Source organism: Delphinapterus leucas, chromosome 21 (genome assembly GCF_059928025.1).
Source record: "Delphinapterus leucas isolate spDelLeu-1000000601 "Yukka" chromosome 21, BTC_Dleu_Yukka2, whole genome shotgun sequence".
NCBI classification, from domain to species: Eukaryota; Metazoa; Chordata; class Mammalia; order Artiodactyla; family Monodontidae; genus Delphinapterus; species Delphinapterus leucas.
In genome coordinates, this window is record NC_143149.1 from 11,597,853 (window position 1) to 11,619,531 (window position 21,679).

The 21,679-nt window shown below is 46.6% G+C and overlaps 1 protein-coding gene across 1 annotated transcript in view; it reads left to right on the forward strand.

Moving 5' to 3' along the window:
* TDRP (testis development related protein) overlaps nucleotides 1-20,461 on the forward strand; it is a gene marked incomplete at its 5' end in the record, with an annotated part of 54,397 nt that extends 33,936 nt beyond the window's left edge. The window contains 2 exon segments of the mRNA XM_030762548.2: nucleotides 15,766-15,869; nucleotides 17,782-20,461. Coding sequence (XP_030618408.2) covers nucleotides 15,766-15,869; nucleotides 17,782-18,127 — 450 coding nt within the window.
* Between the last annotated feature and the right edge of the window lie 1,218 nt (nucleotides 20,462-21,679).

Below are 21,679 nucleotides of genomic sequence, written 5' to 3' on the forward strand. Positions count from 1 at the left end.
TAACTAAACACCACAGACTGGGTGGCTTAAACAACAGAAATTCGTTTCTCGCAGCTCTGGTGAGGACCCCTTCCTGGCTGTAGGCTTCTTGCTGTGGAGGGAGGGCTGAGGAAGCTCTCGGGGTCTCTTTTGTAAGGGCACTAATCCCAGCACGAGGGCTCCACCCTCAGGACCTGGTCACCTCCCAAAGACCCCCCTCCTAACACCATCACATCAGGGTTTAGGATTCCAACATGTGAATTTTGGGGGGAAACATACATTTAGACCATGGCCTTCCATGTGCTGACGAATAGCATTTCTCCCTCCCGAAGGCTCTTCCGCCCTGGAGTCTTACCAGAGGGCCTGCAATAATGAGCCTGTTATTAAAGCCGATTAGCACTCAGCGCCTGGGGTGCGTGGATTTGTAGGGAACAGTTAACGCTCCTACTGGATTAGTCCCTTTCAGCACTTGGCAAACCTGTTGCACAGTTTGTACCAAGGAAGGTTGTTAGTGGGGAGTGTGGATGGGTTTGGATTTTCCAGTTACATAAGTACTCCACATGTATTAATTAATGTTTGTTTTCATCAGGCCTACAAGATTATATGAAGGTTGTAATTTATATTGGTTACATAAATTGAGTATTTAAGTAATCATTTAAGGTTAAGTTTTATTCTGGGTAAACACTTTGTTAAAAAATTTGGTGTGGGAAGGAAAAATTCCCTTTTCCCCACTCTCTAAATCCTGCTCTAAATAAGTAATTACCACTATTAATATACAATTAGCCAGTTGGTTTTCAAATAGCTCTTTTAAAAAGGACATAAGGTGGAAGTTTTTCAGAATAGGAAATGATTAAAAATGCAGCTTAAAAGGTCTGAATGAATTTATTACGTTTGGTTCCGAAATGTGCAAAAGCCAAGAGCAGAGTTCTTTTGTCTTAACCATTGTCTGTGTTTGAATAGTTTTTGGTGTGTTAGAATTTAAACATTCCAAGATCTCTGTGTTCACTTCCTGAGATAGTAGAGCACAAAGAAGTCAGTGAACCGGGAGTGTGAACGGGTCGTGTTTGCGGGAGGGCCGAGTACTGAGCTTCTCCTCCTGAGACGCTTGGGTGATAATAAGGTGGTGGCCAAGGGTGTGCAGATCCAGGGCAGGCGCAGAGACCCGGGCCACCTCTGTGGGGACAGCGTCCACGGTCCTGTGCCTCCTGAAGAGATCTCATTTCGCACCTCATTTGGGGACTTGTTTCTAGCTTCAGGACTTTTAATAACACTTCATGGCTGCACCCCAAGGCTAAACGAGCGAAAGAAAACTGAAGGAAAAGAAGGGCATGTTATGCAGAAGACAGCGTCTCGGGCATCAGGAAAGGCCAAGGGCTGCCGGCAGGGCGGGGTGGGGGCACAGAGCTGCTGGGAGCTGTTTAATGACAGAAGATCCGAGTCATTTCAGGCCACTAGTCCTCCCCTTCTCTCTGGCTGTAGAACAGAAGGCTCGCCTGACCGGGTCCTGTGTCTCCTGAGCTGAAGACCTGGTCACATGACCAAGCTTCTCCCATATACTCAGCCTTCCCTAGTCAGAGAAGATCCTGTTTTCTTTCGTTTTGCCCATTTTCCTACTAGGTTGTTTTGATTTTTTTAAAATTGTTTTATAAAACTCTTTATATTGAGGACTTTGGATTTTTATCATTAAAAATCCAAAAACTTCTGCAATCTTTCATAGAAAAATAGCTGGTTTTTTTGTTTTTCAAATTCGGAAAGAACTGTAAAGTTTATAATTAAATAAAAGAAGCAGTACCCATTTCTCCCCTCCCCACCATGAGTTCTGGTCTCGGAAGTTACCCTTTTTAATGTTGAAGCTATCTCTCAAGATACCTGCCTGCAGGTTTCCAAGCTCAGTGCTTATCCTATGTTGCAGAGAGAGAATCTGTAGAATGCGGCCTCTGTAGAGACTGGCCTCTGTGTGTATAAACTGTTTGCTCTTTGCTTCTGGGTTTCAGAGGGAAGCACTTTTCAGAGCAGTCTTTTCTGCAGCATTAGGGAGACGTTTCCCACGGGCACGGGGTTGAGATGTGTTTTATTTGACCTGTTACCTACGGGGCAGAATCCCACGTGCCCTCAGTGGCCTCTGCTGTGGATCAGACGTTTTCCGACACCTGAGAATGCACTGCTGCACGTGTTCCTTTCCACAGCATCTGGGAGGCATGGTCCCCCCAGCGGGGAGCTCTGTTCTGAACTGGGGGCTGCTGCTGTGGCCACTGCACGTCTGTCTTTGATGCTGGAAAACCCTCAGCCATGCTCTTGCTTTTCCTCATGAAATCCATCTTAGCTGGGTTGCACCCTGACTCTGGCTGAGCTCTGCCCTGCGTCAGTTTCTATCTGGCAACTTGCTCTGTGCACTGAGGTCTCCTCCTGCCAGAAGAGTCAGTATCTGCTTGGTAACACCTCGTACTCTTTCTGTCCACCGTCTGCCTTTTAGTTTCCTGGGGCCTCCTCCCGCCTCGGCCCCCGCCAGCCAGCCCTTCAGGGATGCCCTGTTCCCTGCTCTCTCCGACTAGGACACATGGTCTGCAACTGTAGCTGTACTGAAGGGGACACGTTGAGTCTCGTGTCTGCCTGCCACCCAGTTCTCCAGTTCACAGTTTTTGCTCTTTCCTCTAGAGATCCTGTCTGCATGTAACACATCTAAACACAGAAGGACGTCAGTACATATATGCACGCCCAGATGTGCTAAGTACAAAGAGTGTGTGTGTCCCCAGAGCTGTACGGGCAGCTGGTAGCACCGCTGGCATCTTGCTGGTGGGTCGGTGTTAGTCCCTGTGGCCCCTTCTGCCCCCAGGTGTGGATGCACCGCATCTGCCTAATGAGGCCTCAGCAGACAGGCGTTCGGGTCGCCCCCCTCGGGACTCGGCAGTGTATTTTCCTGCTCATGCTTTCGGCACAAAGATGCACTTTGCTCTGAATCACGAACCTGTCTCTTTTCTTCCATTAGCATGAATAATTTATTTGACTGTCAAATGATTAGGGTATTTAAAAGATTTAAACATTGTTGAACAAGTGACCAAACAAACCAAGTAACCAAAGTTTAATTGGTGGTTGATCAGGAACATTTTCCATATTTTAGAAACTACTACATGTGTTCGTTACTATCGGCGAACGCAGCTGCAACACTGCACACTCCAGAACAAGTGCATGTCCCCACCAAGGAGCATTTCCACGGCAGACGGTTGCACAGAATGTAGTTTCCACAGCAAGCCACGTGAAGCCTTAGCTGTTTCTCTACTTGGTCCAAGGAGTTTATGTACAGTTCTTTGGTGAGTGCCATCCCGACAGATTAAAACTGTCAGCCGGATGGATACAGAGCCCCCGGCTGCGGAGTGGCTGCTTCTGGTCGGGTTCAGTCCAGGGAATGGAAGGCCCTCGGCTCACCCCAGCTGTCCCTAAAGCTCAGTGCACTAGTGGAGGAACCGCTGTGTCCCTGCATTGGGCAGAGCGAAAGCACAGGGGCACAGTCCAGCCAGCAGGCCTGCCTCACTCTACCCGGGACGGGGACGGGGACGGGGAGGGCGCCGGTGCCTCTGTTACCCACAGGTCCTTAGCAGGTGTCGTCCTGCCTCAGGTCTGAAGAGTGTGCCTGAAGTGTGTGTGTGTCATCTGAAGGGTTTTTTAAATTGAGATACAGGTGATGTACGATATTATATGAGTTACAGGTGTGCAACATAGTGATCCAGTTTTTAAAGGTTATACTCCATGTATAGTCATCATCAAATACTGGCTACATTCCCTGTGCTGCACAGTGTCTGATGGGCAGGGCTGAGGGCCGGGTGTCTCCTTGGCCTCACGCCGGCCCCGGTCCCCCTGGTCCCCCTTCACACCTGTGGCCGCTCCCACGCCCTCCCTCCCGTTTCTGTCTCTGCCATCAGCGGCGGGACCGCCTTCTTCTCAGACCTCTTCACCTCGTGCGTCTGTGAGCCTGTGAAGGCCCCGTAGCAATTCTCCCGGAGCCGGAGAGCTCTAGTCCGGCGACGGGGCCTTTGGTTTCACAGCTTGACCTAGAGGCCTGGACTGGGTTGTGAAATCAGTTTCCTCCAGGATTACCAGTTTCTCAATGAATTCAGTGTTTAAACATAAAGTGGTTGTGAGTTCTAAAATTTAGAAGGGTTAGGAAATTAGGCTTTTAAAATTACATTTTATTCAGAACCTTGGCCGTCGCTGTCCTTTGGGACACACCAGACTGAGTCCCTTCCCGTGCGGGGTACTGAGGGCAGGGCCTCGGCCCTGGTTTGTGGCTTGGAAGTCATGCCCACAGCACCCACTGCCTCCAGAGCCCCCAGGCAGAGTTGGGGTGCTGAGGGGGGGGCTCTGGGGAGGCTCCCGCCCGGCCCCAAGCCACCCCACACTGCCCAACCTCTGAGTACTTTTCACTCCAAAGCAGCTTCCCGGCACGGATCCGAGCCCTTCCTGGGGCAGAGTGATGGCCCTTAGCCCGCCGACAGGATGACTCTGGAGTTGGGCTCTGCCCTGACACAGCGCATGGCCTCCGGCTTCAGGCGGCCGGCGCTATGCGTTGACCTCTTTGATCCACGCAAGGAAGCGCACTCCCGGGCGGATGACTGTGGGGTGACAGCACTGCAGTAACGTCACCTGGTGCAGACGACCATGACACTGAAGCTGAACGCCACCCCTGTGGGGTGACAGCAGTGTTTTCCTGCTGAAAGATTGGGATGCCTGACCTAAGGAAGAGTAACATTTTTCTCCTGATGTTTGACCTTAAATAACTTTAAAAAATAATTGCTTTTATTAAAGCATTCATATGCCATGGGATCTGGACTGGACCAGTACCCTCAGGTTATGTGGCATCCACAGAACCCAACAGAGCACTAGGTTGTATTCTTCCTCCTCATCCCTTGCATTCGTTTCTGATTTTCAGAGATATCTTGGCATAATATTTCCTTTGCCCCCATCACTGAAATGGCGCATCTCATTTATCACCATGCAGTTTTCATGTAATTTTTCTTGCTCGGGTAAAATTTGTGTTTTGATCCTCTTTTGGACCAAGAGTTGCCCTGGCAGCCTGGGGGCAGGTAGCTAATGCTTTCTCACAGTGCATGTATAATCAGATACTTCTAATAACTCGGTTACACACTTTGCCAGAAAAATCTGAGATGAGAAACTTGCATCTGTCACATTTGGATAATTAAAGCACTTAAAGCTCTATATTTGAGGAAAAACAAGAGTAAATGCAAATGGTACTATATTTTGGTCTTTAACTTTGGGACATTTTGTTCAATTGTTTTTTTTTTTTTTTTTTTTTTTAGGTAATGAAGTTTTGTACTTGGTTTTTTCTCAGCTTGTGTTTTGGGGAAGTCTTTTTTTTTTTTTTGCGGTACGCGGGCCTCTCACTGCTGTGGCCTCTCCCGTTGCGGAGCACAGGCTCCGGACGCGCAGGCTCAGCGGCCATGGCCCATGGGCCCAGCCGCTCCGCGGCATGTGAGATCCTCCCAGACCGGGGCACGAACCCGCGTCCCCTGCATCGGCAGGTAGACTCTCAACCACTGCGCCCCCAGCAAAGCCCCTTTTTCAATATTTTAAGATTACAAACTGTGAGACCGAGTTGGAGGGATGGCAGCTTAGAGTGTTTAACTTGGTCAGATAAGGTTCTATTTTCCAGATCCAAAGAGACGAAGTTCACAGGTCTAGTTAGTTTGCTTTTTTCCAGTTTTAGGAGATATAACTGACACACAGCGCTGAATAACTTTCAGATGTACAGCATAGTGATGACTTATATATATTTCGAAAGGAGGACAACAGTAAATTTAGCTAACATCCACGGTCTCATAGATACAAAAAAAGGAAACATTATTTTCCTTGTGATGAGCTCTTAACAGCCTTCTCTTAACAGCTTTCGAATGCACATTACAGCATTGCCGTCCGTGTCATCATGCACACGGCCAATACTTGTTTACCTTATAACTGTAAGTTTGTGCCATTTGACCACCTTCCCCCAATTCCACCCACTCTCCTTTGGTAACCACAAATTAATTTTTTTTCAAGATTCCATTGATAACTGAGATCATATGGCATTTGTCTTTCTCTGTCTCACTTATTTTCCATAGCATAATGTCCTCAGGTCCATCCATGCTGTCACAAAAGGCAGGATTTTATTTTATTTTTTTTATGGCTGAGTAATGTTCCATTGTATATATGCTGCATCTTTTTTTTGTGTGTGTGTGGTATGCGGGCCTCTCACTGCTGTGGCCTCTCCCGTTGAGGAGCACAGGCTCTGGACGCGCAGGCTCAGCAGCCATGGCTCACGGGCCCAGCCGCTCCGCGGCATGTGGGATCTTCCCGGACTGGGGCACGAACCCCTGTCCCCTGCATCGGCAGGCGGACTCTCAACCACTGCGCCACCAGGGAAGCCCTATATGCCACATTTTATCTATTCATCTACCGACGGACACTCAGGTTGTTTCCATATCTTGGCTGTTGTAAACAGTGCTGCTGTGAACATGGGGGTACATATATCTTTTTGAGTTAGTATTTTTGTTTCCTTTAGATCAATATCCAGAAGTGGAACTGCTCGGTCATATGGTAGTTTTTATTTTTTATATTTTTGAGGAACCTCCACGCTGTTCTCCACAGTGGCTACACCAATCTACATTCCCACCAACAGTGCACGAGGGCTCCCTTTTCTCCACACCCTCACCAACACTTGTTACTTCTTGTCTGTCTGATGATGGCTATTCTGACAGGTGTGAGGTGATATCTCCTTATGGTTCTGATTTGCATTTCCCTGATGATTAGAGATGTTGAGGACCTTTTCATGTACCTGTTGGTGACCTGTATGTCTTCTTTTGAAAATTTTCTAGTCAGATCCTCTGCCTATTTCTACACCATATTGTTTGCTTTTTGTTGTTATTGAGTCCTATGAGTTCTTCAAATATTTTGGATATTATCTGGTATATAGTTTGCAAATATTTTTTCTCATTCTGTAGGCTGTCTTTTCACTTTGTTGATGGTTTCTTTTGCTGCGCAGAAGCTTATTTGTCTGTTGTCATCCCACTTGTTTTTTATTTTGTTGCTTGTGCTCTAGTGGTGATTTTCCCAAAAAATCATTGCCAAGACCTATGTCAAAGAGCTTTATTTTCTTATGTTTTCTTTTAGGAGTTTTATGGTTTCCAGTCTTACATTTACGTCTTTAATCTCTTTCAAGTTAATTTCTGTGAATGGTGTAAGATAGGGGTCCAATTTCATTCTTCTGCATGTATGTGGCTGTCTGGCTTTCCCATGACCATTTATTGAAGAGAGACTGTCTTTTCTCCATTGAATATTCTTGGCTCCCTTGTCAAGTATTAGTTGACTGTATATGCATGGGTATATTTCTGGGCTCTCAGTTCTGTTCCATTGATCTATGTGTCGGTTTTTATGCCAGTACCATACTGTTTTGATGACTGTAGCTTTATAGTATAGCTTGAAATCAAGATGTGTGATGCCTTTTGCTTTGTTCTTCTTTCTCAGGATTACTTTAGCTATTCAAGGTCTATTATGGTTCCATACACATTTTAGGATTGTTTCTGTTTTTTCCACTTCTGTAAAAAATGCCATTAGAATCTCAATAGGGATTGCATTGAACCTAGAGATGGCTTTGGGTAGTATGGACATTTTAACAATATTAATTCTTCCAACCCATGAACATGGGATACCTTTCCATTTATCTGTATCTTTTTCATCAATGTCTTGTAGTTTTCAGTGTAGAGATCTTTGACTTCCTTGGTTAAATTTATTCTTAAGTATTTTATGTTTTAGATGCCATTGTAAATGGTATCATTTTATTTCTTTTTCACATAATTTATTGTTAGCTTGTAGAAGTGGTACCAATTTTTGAATGTTAATGTTTTAAATTTATTTCTATTTTGGGCTGTGTTGGGTCTTTGTTGCTGTGCGCAGGTGTTCTCTAGTTGAGGTGAGTGGGGGCTACTCTTTGCTGCGGTGTGTGGGCTTCTCATTGCAGTGGCTTCTCTTGTTGCGGAGCACGGGCTCTAGGCATGTGGGCTTTGGTAGTTGTGGCACAAGGGCTCAGTAGTTATAGCTTGCGGGCTCTAGAGTGCAGGCTCAGTAGTTGTGGTGCATGGGCTTAGTTGCTCTGTGGCATGTGGAATCTTCCCGGAACAGGGCTCAAACCCGTGTCCCCTGCACTGGCAGGTGGATTATTAACCACTGCACCACCAGGGAAGTCCTGAATGTTAATTTTGTAACCTGCAGCTTTATTGACTTTATTGATTAGTTCTAACAGTTTTTTTTTGGTGGAGTCATTAGGATTTTCTGTATATAAAATCATGGATTCTGCAAATAGAAACAGTTTTCCTTCTTCCTTTCCAATTCTGATACTCTCTATTTATTTCTCTGGCCAGGACTTTCAGTAAGTACTGTGTTGAATAGGAGTGGTGAGAGTGGACATCCTTGTCTTGTTCCTGATCTTAGGGGAAAAGTTTTTGACCTTTCATCATTGAGTATGACGTTAGCTGTGGACTTTTCATCTGTAGTCTTTATTATGCTGAGGTATGTTCCTTCCATACTTAAGTTTTTATCATGAATGTTGAAAATTTTGTCAAATGCCTTTTCTGCATCTACTGAGATGGTATTTCTTTTCTTTCGTTCTATTAATGTGATGTATCACACTTATTTGATTTGTGTGTTTCAACCATCTTTGCATCCCAGGGAAATCCCACTCGATCATGGTGAATGATCCTTTTAATGTGCTGCTGAATTTGGTTTGCTAGTATTGAGAATTTTTGCATCTGTGTTCATCAGGAAAATTGGCCTGCCTATAATTTTTCTTTTCTTGCACTGTTCTTTTCTGACTTTGGTATCAGGGTAATTCTGGCCTTGAAAAATGAGTTTACAAGTGTTCCTTCCTCTCCGATTTTCTGGAAGAGTTTGAGAAGAATTAATGTTAATTCTTCTTTAAATGTTTGATAAAATTCACCAGTGAAGCTGTCTGGTCCTGGACTTCTCTTCATTGGGAGATTTTTTAAATTACTGATTCAATTTCCTTACTAGTAAATGGTCTGTTCAGATTTTATATTTCTTCTTATTCAGTCTCAGTAGGTTATATGTTTCTGAGAATCTTTCCATTTCATCTTGGTAGTCCAGTTTGTTGGCATGTAACTGTTCATAGTATTCTCTTATGGTTGTTTGTTTCTCTGTGATATGAGTTGTAATTTCATAGTAGCTTCTTATGATCCTTATATTTATGTGGTATCAATAGTAATGTTTCTTTCATTTAGAGTTTTGTTGATTTTGGTTCTGTTTTCCCTGGGGAGTCTAGCTAAAGGTTTGTCAATTTTGTTTATGTTTTCAAAGAACCAACTCTTAGTTTTGTAAATCTATCATTTTCTTGTTCTGTATTTCATTTATTTCTTCTCTTTATCATTTTCTTTATTCTACTAACTTGGCTCAGTTCATTCTTTTTTTCCTACTTCCCTGAAGCACAGAGTTATGTTATTTGGGATCTTCCTTGTTTCTGTGTGAACTTGTCTCTTAGAACTGCTTTCACTGCATCTGTAAGTTTTAGTATGCTGTTTCCATTTTTGTTTGTCTCAAGATAACAGTTTTATTTCCCCTTTAATATCTTCTTTGACCTGTGGGTTGTTCAGGAGAGCCTTGTTTAGTTTCCATGTATTCATGCAGTTTCCAGTTTTCCTCCTCTTACTGATGGTATATGTTGTGGTCAGAGAAGATACTTACCATGCTTTCAGCCTTCTTGAATTTGCTCAGACTTGTTTTGTGGCCTAACATATGGTCTGTCATAGAAAACATTCCATGTGTGCTTGAAAGAATGTGTATTTTGCTGTCATGCTATACAGAATGTTCTACATTTGTCTGTTAGGTTCATTTCATCTATAGTGTTGTTCAGACTCACTCTTTCCATACTGATTCTCTGGATGATCTATATCCATTGTTGAGAGTGGGGTATTAAATTCCCCAGCTATTACTGTATTGCAGTTTACTTCTCTTTTTAGCTCTGTTAGTTTTGTTTTGCTTTTTTGGCCACACTGCGTGACTTGTGGGGTCTTAGTTCCCCAACCAGGGATCAGACCCAGGCCCTTAGCAGTGAAAGAGCTGAGTCCTAACCACTGGACTGCCAGGGAATTCCCTTAGGTCTGTTAGTTTTTACTTTATACATTTATGCACTCCAATGTTGGGTACATAAATATTAATTGTATCTTCTTGATGGATTGACCCCTTTATCATTATATAGTGGCCTTCTTTGTCCCTCTTTACCATTTGTAAAGTCTATTGTCTTGAAGTATCTCTTCCCATCATCCGTTCACTCTCAGCCTATGTGTGTCTTTAAGGCTAAAGTGAGTCTCTTCGTAGGAAGCATATTGTTTTTGTTTAATCCATTCAGTCATTTTGTGTCTTTTGATTGGAAACTTTAGTGCATTTAAATTTAATTATTGATAGGCAAGACATTTCGTTAATTTCTTTCTGGCTATGTCATAGATCCATTGTTCCTTGCTTTTTATCCTGCTCTCTTTTATTGTGGTTTTCGTTTGTTTCTTGGCTGCCTTGGGTCTTCGTTGCTGCGTGCGGGCTTTCTCTAGTTGCGGTGAGTGGGGACTGCTCTTCATTGTGGTGCTCGGGCTCCTCATTGCAGTGGCTTCTCTTGTTGCGGAGCGTGGGCTCTAGGCACACGGGCTTCAGTAGTTGCGGCACGTAGGCCCTAAAGCATGCAGCATTCAGTAGTTGTGGCACATGGGCTTCAGCAGTTGTGGCTCGTGGGCTCTAGAGTGCAGTAGTTGTGGCACACGGGCTTAGTTGCTCCGTGCCATGTGGGATCTTCCCAGACCAGAGATCGAACCTATGTCCCCTGCCTTGGCAAGCAGTATGTAACTTCTATTTCTTCTCCCCCTCACATTTTAGGTTACTGACTTTATAGTTTACATATGTTTTATGTTGTATACCCAAGGACAGAGTGTTGTAGTTATGATTATTTTTAGTACTTTTTTTCTACTTTTAAACTAGAGTTGTGATTTATGCACCACCATTACTACCATATTACAGACTCTAACTCTGACCATAAATTTACCTGTCCTAGTGAGTTTTGCACTACCTTCATGTCTTTATGATGCTAATTAGAGTCCTTTAATTTTGCTGATGAGCTCCCTCAGCTTTTGTTTGTTTGGCAGAGTCTTTATCTCTCCTTATTTCTGAAGGACAGTTTTGCTGGTATAGAAATCTTAGTTGACAGTTTTTTCTTCTAATATTTTATAACATTTTATAATATTGTATGTTAATTATAATTCAATAAATAAAGTAAAAATTTTAATAATTAAAAAAATATTTTGAATATATCTTCCCATCCTCTCCTGGCCTGAAAAGTTTCTCTTAGAAATCTCTCCATAGTTTTATTGGGGGAGGGTAGCCGGTTCCCTTGTATGTAACTTGTCTCTTTTCTCTTGCTGCTTTCAAAATTGTTTCTTTGTCTTTGACTTTTAACAATTGTGTGTCTCAATGTAGATGTATTTGGGTTCAACCTATTTGGGGTCCTTTGGGTTTCACAGATCTGGATATCCATTTCTCTCCCCAGGCTTGAGACATTTTCAGCCATTATTGCTTTAAATATACTTTCTGTCCCTTTATCTTCTCCTGGAATTGCTGTAATGTGGATATTGTTGTTTCTGACTATGTTCCCCAAGTCCCTCTGGCTTTCCTCATTCTTTCTTTTTTTTTGCTCCTCTGACTGGATAATTTCAGCTGTCCTGTCTTCCAGGTCACTGATCGTTTCAATTGTTTCTCTGTATTGTGAAGGCTAGTTTTGAAGCTGTCAATTGAAATTTTTCAGTTCAGTGACTGTGTTTTTCAGTTCCAAGATTTCTGGTGTGTGGTTTTCTTTGTTTTTGTTTTTGATGGTGCCTGCTTCTTTTTTGAACTCCTGTTTTGTTCATGTGTTGTTTTCCTAATTTCATTTAGTTGTGTGTGTTATTGTGGTTCACTAAACTTCTTTAACAGGGTTATTCTGAATTCTTTGATAGTTCATAGATATCACATTTCTTTTGGGTTATTGGAGCTTTATTAGTTCCCTTTGGTGGTGTGACATTTACCCGCCATCGTGATGCTTGACTCCTTACGTTGTCTTATGTGCTTTTGAGTGAGTGGGTTCCTCTTCCAGGCCTTATAGATTCTTTGCTAGAGACAGTTCTTGAGCAGCTTAGTTTGGGTTTCTGGACCTGTCAGCTGCTAACGTGCTTAGGCAGATGGGGCTTGCTATGCGTGTTTACTCTGGGGCAAGGCCGCTGTCTGAGCCCTGGGCCCTGAGGTCCTGTTGGGTCGGGGGGTTGCTGCTGGCTGACAGTGTTCAGACAGGTTGGCTGGCTTGGTTCTCTGCCCACGTTGAGACTGTAAGAGGGACCGCAGGGGCCTGGGTTCTCTGGTTAGGCTCCACAAACAGCCAGGATGGGATGCTATCCTCAGCAGTAGAGGGGGCTGTGCATTAGCTTCCGTGCCTGGTGGGGCAGCAGCGTGGGCCTCAGGGTCTGCCCAGCTTAATGTCTGGGACCCCAAATCTGGCTGGACTGTGCCTGGATTCCCTGGCTACACGGGGCCACCGGTTTTGCTCTGCAGAAGGGAAAACCTCGGGCTGTGCCCTCCACTCAGCTGCCACCGTAAGCAGGGCTGCTGGATAGACAGCACGGCCTCCTGTGTGCTCTGCTCAGGGCCCCTGGTCAGGCGGGATGAAGGCTGTACTCAGCCGTGGGCGGGCCGTGGGTTAGTTTCCCCTCCCAGGGGCAGCAGATGGTAAGGCTCTTTGTGGTCTTGACTCAAGCTGACCCGCGCCCCAAGTTCCCTTGTCGGATGGTGCTGCTGGCTTTGCTTTGTGGGTGATCAGCTCTGCCTGTTGGACTCTGGTTGGCAAGGTTGGGAGCTTTACTCAGCCGTGGGCAGTGCTGTGAATTCACTTTCTGCCCAGGCAGAGCGGGAGGCCCGGAGATCCCAGTCGGGCTTTGTGCTCACGCAGGGCAGTAGACGAGGTGTAACAAGACCCTCCTGCTAAATTGCTCCAACAGAACGAGTTTTGGTAAGTTATGGATGACAACTTTCTTTCTAGGATTCCATAGATTTTCCTCCCATGGGATGTGAAGTACTTTTTTTTTTAACGGAGTTATGGGCACAGGGAAAAGTAATTCTTCCTTGTTCGGAGCTGAAATTCATTTTCTCATCTCTTTTGGACAGCTTCTTGGGTACTGCTCAGTTTCACAGCGTATCATGTGTGTCTTCATTTTGGGGCCGTCCCTTTCTCCCTGGCTCTCGTCTCACTTATAAAGAATTTTTTTACCCCTGGCCCTTCTGACTGCAAGACGCATTTGAGTTTCTCACCTCTGCCCTCTGAGGATGGAAACTTCCTCACCCCACACCGCAAATGGCACTTGCCCTCCACACAGCCCACCTTTCCAGGTGAGCTCAGGAGCGCTTCCATGTCCACGGGCACCCTTCATATGGTGCTTGTGGAGGGCAGCCTCCCTGAGATCAGGGGCAGAGCCCTTGGGCTGGGACCTGCTGGGTGGCTGCAGTCGTGTCTGTGGGTGACATCCCCGTGTCCCTCTCGGGGTGCGGTTCAGGTGTAAACGTGGGCACTGCAGGCAGAGCAGGTCTGTCAGTGAAGGAGTGGTCTGGCTTTGACACATTCTTTTGGGATCGTTAAGCCCAGCGTGACACGGCCGCGCTCCTGTAGGATGTGCCTGGCCCAGGGTGGGCCTCCCTCAGGCTGCCGGCGGGCCGTTTGCCCCACACTGTACGTGAGCACTCACCACTCAGAACTCCTACTGCTCTGTAGATGTGCCATCACTTGTCACTTAGTAGTTATCTGCCAGCAGAGAGAGGTTTTCGCATCTGGTCTGATTTCTTCCAGGTGCTGTGTCAGCTGTGACCTGGGACATCTGCTTGTTGGGGACGTGGAGCCTCGCTCTTACGTCACCTGGCAGGTATTGCCAGCCCTTGAGCGACGTGTGGCAGTGGGAGAGGTGTCCTGAGTCCCCACAACCAGAGGCCTGGATTCACACGCCGGGGACAGATGTGGCATCCAAGGGGGTGGGGTCACCTACAGGTTCTGAGCCTGGCCGGACTAGGGGCACCAAGGCCAGCCCATGGAGGGAGAGGCGGGAAGAAGGCTGCCCTTCTTGAGGGGCAGCAAGGTGGAGGAAAGCCTGGTGGGCAGTGTCCAGTGGGAGGTGTGGGTGAGGTTAGAGCTCAGGGTCTGACACGGGCCCTTATGCTCTCCACAGAAAGGTGGTGGGTGACAACCAGAGAGCCCTTCGCCTCACATACATCCCTGCACCTGCCCAGAGGGCGAGCGCATCTGTGTTTCCCAATTACACGTGAGGAGAAGCTGGGAAGGGAGGATTTAGAGGCAAAGGAGTAGGGAGAAGGGGGAGAATGCCCTAAGCCGGTGACACATTCCTGCAGTGTGGGCCTCCCGGACTGAACGGCACAGGTGGTTTGTGTTGAGGTTTTTATTATTTTAAACGTTTTTAGACGCTCCTTTCGGTGGTGGTTTTATCTCTAGTTTCCCCCAAGCTCTGGGGCCCACATCTAAGACTTACCATCTCATTTAGATCATCTCAGAGATTTGTAGTAAGTTTCTCCTGTAGGCTACAGAGTGGTTGCCCTAGAACTCTTCCCCGCCCCCCAGTTTTATTGAGAAGTAACTGACACGCGTCACTGTATAAATTCCACATGTGACCACGCTAGGGTTAGCTACCACCCGTCATCTCGTGTAGATACAGGAAAAAGAAGGAAATAGGTTCTTCTCCTTGCGATGACAACATCGGATGCACTCTGTTAACCTTGCTGCACAGGCAGAGAGTGGGTTCCGTCCAGATCACTGCAATAAAGCAAGTCATGCCAAGTTTTTGATTTCCCAGCGTGTATAAAAGTTGTGTTTATGCTAGATTGTAGTCTGTTAAATGTGCAGTAGTATTATGTCTTTAAAAACGGAGACACCTTAATTAAAAAATGCTTAATTGCTAAAAAGCATGCCAACCATCATCTGAGCCCTCAGTGACACATAATCAGCCCTGGAGGGGCGAGCGCGGCAGGGTCGCAAGCTGTTTGTTTCCTGTTCTGTGGATGGTCTCACACCACTGCTCGCTTGCAGCCTCCTGGTTCAGGTTTCAGTGCTGCTCCATTTTTAACATTTCAGAGCATTTAAAGCCAGGTCTGCCCTATGGGAGATGCCCTCCTCCATCCCCTTCAAAGAAAAGCAGCTGCAGTTGGTGTGATTTTGGGCTCCAGGGACATGAGAGTGGCTCACCATAAAGGCAGTTGACACGAGACTTCTGGAGATGTACTTCCTTTTCTCCATTCCTCCCTTATTACTGTCTCTCTCTGAATCTGAGATGCCAAGCGTTAATTACATCCTGATTTCAGAAATGAAAAAGTACAAAATCATTTGTCTTAGAATAAACAAAAATGTGTGGTTTCTTCTCAAAGTCCACCTGGAGGTTGGTGCAGCTCCCCACCTCGTGTCAGGGGCCCCACCGTCCCGACCTGGCTTGGCTGCAGTGTGGTCACTGATGGTCTGTTATTAAACGCGGGTGGGTTTACCCACTGTCCTCACTGGGTAACGGAGATTACCTGCAACTGATGGGAAGAGTCGCTGTGCGGATGCGGCAGGTAAGGAAATTGGTACCAGCTTCGGTGCTGAATGGCAGCCCCGCAGCTACTGCATAATACAGCTGTGACCTGTCTATTCACTCTGTCAGATGTGATCTTTTTTTAACCTTTTATTAGGTTCAGGGAGCGAGTTTCCGAGGCTGGAAAGAAGTGACTTCGCTGTTTAACAAGGATGACGAGCAGCACCTGCTGGAAAGATGTAAATCCCCCAAGTCCAGAGGGTGAGTAGCTGCGGTCTGGACAGCAGCCGTTCCATTGGTGGTGGGGAGCAGGGCAGTGTGCAGGGACGCTGAGGGCTTCCTTCCCCGTGTGAGGAGACAGAAATGAGTCGTACTGATTTTGACAGTAAGCACTTAGAAAGATTATGGAAAAGTGGAAAAAAAGCTTCTCTGACCAGCTCTCAAACTTAACAGTAAAGAGAACTTATGAGCCTTAAAGCAGCTTGTAGCCATGCTTAAGGTGTGTAGTAGTTTCAGAAAATCAAGAAAAAAACCCAGTTAAAAATGCGAAGATTGGGCTTCCCTGGTGGCGCAGTGGTTGAGAGTCCGCCTGCCGATGCAGGGGACACGGGTTCGTGCCCCGGTGCGGGAAGATCCCACATGCCACAGAGCGGCTAGGCCCGTGAGCCATGGCCGCTGGGCCTGTGCGTCCGGAGCCTGTGCTCCGCAACGGGAGAGGCCACAACAGTGAGAGGCCCACGTACAGCAAAAAAAAAAAAAAAAAAAAGCAAAGATTGTAAACTGTAAAAGATTTTAGAAAATTGGGGCTTCCCTGGTGGCGCAGTGGTTAAGAATCCGCCTGCCAATGGGTTCGAGCCCTGGTCCGGCAAGATCCCACATGCTGCAGAGCAACTAAGCCTGTGCACCACAACTACTGAGCCTGTGCTCTAGAGCCCGCAAGCCACAACTACTGGGCCCATGTGCCACAACTACCGAAGCCCACACACCTAGAGCCCGTGCTCTGCAACAAGAGAAGCCACCGTAATGAGAAGCCTGCATGCCACAACAAGAGAAAGCCTGTGGACAGCAACAAAAACCCAACACAGCCAAAAATAAATAAATTTTAAAAAACCAGATTTTAGAAAATATATTTAAGCTGACAGTGCTGCTAATTTATTATAAATATTTTGAAAGTTTAAAAAATGTATTTAGGGAGTTCCCTGGCAGTCCACTGGTTAGGACTCTGCGCTTTCACTGCCGTGGGCCTGGATTTGATCCCTGGTTGGGGAACTAAGATCCCACAAGCCATGCGGCATGGCCAACAACAAAAAAATGTTTTTAAAGATGAAAGTATAAGTTCAGTGATGACCTAGTGGCATTGCCAGTGGCAGGTGACTCCTGGTGAGTCTGACCGTAGAGAGGCTTCTCTTCCGAGGACCAGGTGCCTCAGCAGCACTCATGACCCACCAGCACTGTCTGGCCCTCCCCTGCCTCTGACCCCGTGGTCGTGACCTCATGGGCCCTCTCTGCAGGGACTGTGTAAGTCGGTCCTCTTGGATGTCAGGGTGGCAGCTCACAGGGGGCCTGAAAACACGCCTGTGTCCTGGCCCCTCGGTCCAAATGAGACTCTGAAGGGGTCGGGCCTGGACGCCGGCGTTTTTACCCCTGTGTCCTGAGGATGCTCCCGGCCGCCAGGCTGGGGGACTGCGGCCAGAGCCCTGAGTCGTGTGTGAGCATTCGCCTCCACAGTCGGCCGTATCTTCCTCAGAGCACACAGCGCTCTGAGCTCTGAACGTCTGAGGCTGCAGCTCTGAATAAACCCGTGGAAAACTGAACCTGTGGTAAATGGAGTAACCCCCCGTTTCTGAATCTGGACCTGGGGCTTCTTTTCTCAGGTTGGTTCAGAGACGAGCTCGGCCTTCCGTGTGGCCTTGAGACAGTCTGCTTTTTTCTCTTCTGTTTGAGTGACTTTGCATTTTGCCAAGTGTGGTACCTTAAATACAGCATTCACAAGTTTCCCTAATCATGTGTAGTGACTGCTTTTTCCTTATTAATATTTCAAGTTTTACGTATAAATCTGTGTGAGCTTTCCAAACGACTTTTTTTAAAAAGAACCTTTTATTTTATAGAATAAACACAACTTGAGGCTCTGAGATGATTGATCACCAACACTTAACTCTTTCGTCTCCTGTAGAACTAACTTACGATTAAAAGAAGACTTGAAGACGGAGAAGAAGTCTGGATTTTGGGACAATTTGGTTTTGAAACAGAGTACACAGTCCAAGAAACCAGATGAGATCGAAGGTTGGGAGCCACCAAAACTTGTTCTTGAAGACGTGGCAGCCAACTCGGGCGACCCCATGAGTGACCGTCTGTCCGGGCCGGGCTGGGAGGAGGACGCCAGGGGCTCCACCAAGTACACCAGCCTGGCCGGCGCCGGGAACAGCTCGCGCTGGAGCCTCAGGTCAGCGGGGAAGCTGGTCAGCATCCGTCGGCAGAGCAGAGGCCACCTGACGGACGACTGGGAGGAGCTGGAGTGACAGCCCCACTCCTGCGAGTTCACAAACCAAGATCTGCCTGATTTTGCACCTTTGTATTTCATTTCATTCAGATTCCTAGAGTTTGCTGTATCACAGTGTGTTTTTAGTAGAGTATCAAGTTTGGTCTTTCCCAGATGAAAACTGCAGGGAATCTGCCCTGTGCCGTTTTATTTGGACTCTCCTCTTCAAATGCTTACTTAGGAAATTCCTTAGTGGACACGAACAGGGACCGCACATCAACTGCCTTATGTGGAAACGTCCTCCTGTTGTCCACGTGTTGCTGAGACTGGAGACGTGAGGTTTGCTGCTGTCCGGGAGAAGCGCAGTGGTAATTTGCATTTTGCCACAAAACCGTCTTCCTGTCCTCGGTTGCAGTTCTTTGTTCCGTGTCTTGATCCCTTTCTCTGCATGTAGCACATACGTGTAGTCTATGACATAAGAATGTAGCAGCTGCGCAGTTCTCTTCTGTTGCCAGAAACCTGCAATCCAGGTGTAAAATGAATCTTCCAAAGGTCATGTTACATTGTGTTAACTCTTCTTTTATACTAAATTTTAAAATATGCAAGCAGAATAAACCCTGGAGAAGCGAAGGCTGTATCTGATCAGCGTGAATGCACTGTCTGCAAACGCGTCTTCATCTCCAGCCTCCTGTACGCACATTAGATGATGACAGTGGTTCTTACCTTGAGGTTTTATTTTTATTTCTCCTGAACTTTTAAATATTGATCTTATTTTCTTCTAAAACTTTGTTCTCTGTTTTTGATTGCAGATTAAAGAATGCTATATATAAAGCATGGATCAGTTTTAGCAACTTGACAGTTAATTTTGTTTGGAAAATAACTCACTTGTTAAGAGTTAAAACTGTATGTAAAATGATGAAAAGTGCCTCTCTTCTCTAACACCCAGGGTTTTGTTTTTCCAAATGAGAGACTGGCTGGTTTGGGCACGTCACTGAGGCATCTCGTGTGTCTCCAGACTTGCTTTCTGCCTCCCTGATAGACTGGCACCTTGGTCAGGTACCCGTGCACGTGTATCCTTAGCAGGACAGCTCTGATCCACAGGAGTACGTGTCTATCTCAGGTCACGGTGGCTTCACAGAGAAGGTATAGGGGTTTTTTGGTTAAAAACAAAAACCTCCAGTTACACTGTGCATTCCTCTCTTTAAAAGCCATTGTCCTCAGTGTTCAGTTCTGTGCTGTTTGACATAAAGGGGTGTCATTTAGCATTTCTGTGGACTCCGGGGGGTGACAGTGTCTGCCTGTCATCTGTCATTTCTCAATCAGCCATCTGTCTACACTCTGTCATCTCCAGCCATCTATGTACAATGTATACCTGTCCTCTAACCATCTCTCTCTCTCTGCTGTGTAGCGTCCATCAGTCATCTATGTCCATCTTTTTCTAAGCGACAAGAAGTTTACTTCACTGAGCCTTGAAAGGGGGACATGTAAGTGGTGGTAAAATCCAGTTTGCGTTAGAACCTTGAAATGGTTAATACCGGAACTGAAAACCACGTTTCCTCGGGTAGACAGTTCAGAACGTACATAGACTGTAGTCCTTCTCCCTAAAGAGACGCTTGCTGTGGCTGCAGACGAGCTTACGCGAGGATTTTAAAGCAGGAACCGCGGGCTTGTCTTGGGCTAATCCTGTGTTGAGGTGCAGGGAGGCAGACCTCGTGTCCGAGGCTCTAGGCAGGGAGCTCAGCGCGGTGGTGGGGACAGCGTCCTCACTGTGGGGAGCCTGTGCCCGTGTGCTGCGACGCTCAGTGCCTGTGACACACCCGTGGTGCACAGCCGGCAGAACAGCTCTTCATACCACTGTTCCTTAAAACCAGACCGGGGTTGGCATATGCACAGAAATCACACTTATCTACAAAGATTAACGTAAAAATGAATTTTTCTTCTGTTGTATCTGATTAAACAAAAATATTTGTGGGTTTTAATATAAATATTTATTGGTATGCTTTGGGGGAAAGATATTTTTTCTTGATAGAATTTACCGAAGCATCTTTGTTTTGTTCACTGGCTGATGAGAGGTTTGTTTGAATTCTGTAAAAACATAGCTTCTCTGTGTGAAGAGTGAAGTGTCTGCTCTTTCGACTGTCGTTTTTAACAGAAAAGTGATTGGCTTCAAAGAAGGTTGAATTCTTAATGCTGAGGTTTTTTTAAAATAAAACATGCTTTATGTACTCTGACTGTTAGTTTGCACGGTTACTGGCATCTGCTTCCGGTGACTCAGTCACTCAGAGCTGATGGTACCCGTCTCGACACCTTCAACCTCATTTAAGATGCCAACAAAATGTGTAGACTCATAAATAAACGACCAACTTCAACCTCAGCTGTCAGGATGTATCTTTTGTGTATTTGAATGGACGCTGTTTGGGAACAGCAGGCGCTGTGCCTGCCCTGCCCTGGGCCCCGTTTCCGATTTTACTGCAGTGACTTCACCAGTCAGAGCCTGAAGCAAGCCTCCCCTCAGCACCCAGCTGATAGGAGTACGTTCTTTACTTAATCATCTTCATCTTGTAAAAAGGTTTCCATCTGTTTTTCCCAACAGTGGCCTCTTCTGGAGAGAAACCCTGACCTCCCTTAGGGGACTGGATGACCACGATGCCGTCTCAAGCCAGGTGACACGTCCGAGTCCCACCACCTTCCTTTCCCGTGGTGTGCGTGTTTCTGCCTTTCCCTCGCTGGTCTCCTGGCCTGTCCCTGCCCTCGTCCCCTCTTCCTCCCCTCCCCCCCACCTCACCCACTCCTGCTCCCGTCCTGCTCTACACCTGCCTCTGGGGGCGTGTGGTTCCACTGGTGGTTTCAGACCCCGAACCTCAGATGCTCGCTCACGGACATACGTCACCAGGTATCTTCTGACTGTTGTCACAGGCCAGGGGACTTTCTCTTCTTTCTCCCCGTTTACTTCTAGCCATTTATATACTTTCTAGTTTTTATGGTTCTCAGTTGATATTTGAACAAAAGAAGGGCAGAACACTATTTAATAAGCTTTAAAGAAATGAATTGGCTAAAAAATTTTTAACTTTGTGATAAAATAGTCCAAAGGGGGGTACAGATGGTGCTGAATGACTAACCAAGGGACCTGCTGCTGCCCCTGCTTTCTTTTGGCAGAAGAGCGGTTCTGGGTGATGGATGCGGGGCAGGAACGCCCTCCGAGGGGGTTTCCCGACGCCTGTGCCCTGAGGACAGGCACCGTCACTTCCTAGTAGTTGCCGCTTCACCACAAGGGTCTGATGGGTCTGTGACCCACACGTGATGCTGTCGTGGTGAGTGCGTGTCCTCACGGCTGTGTTCTGTAGCTTGTAATCGTGGATACAGGACCCAGCCTGGTCCAGAACTGTCTGCAGGGCACCTCCTGGGTCGCAGGGTCCCTTGGGGCTCCTGGGGCAGGGGGGTGGGGTAGGGTGGTGGATGGCCACATCCTGTCCCAGCCTGGTCCACTCGGTGCCGGCCAGCTGTTACGTTCAGCCAGCTGAATGCACCTGCTTTCAGCAAAAGCACTACTTCGTAACCTAAATGGCCTTCGATTCATGTTGTGAAGAGTCAC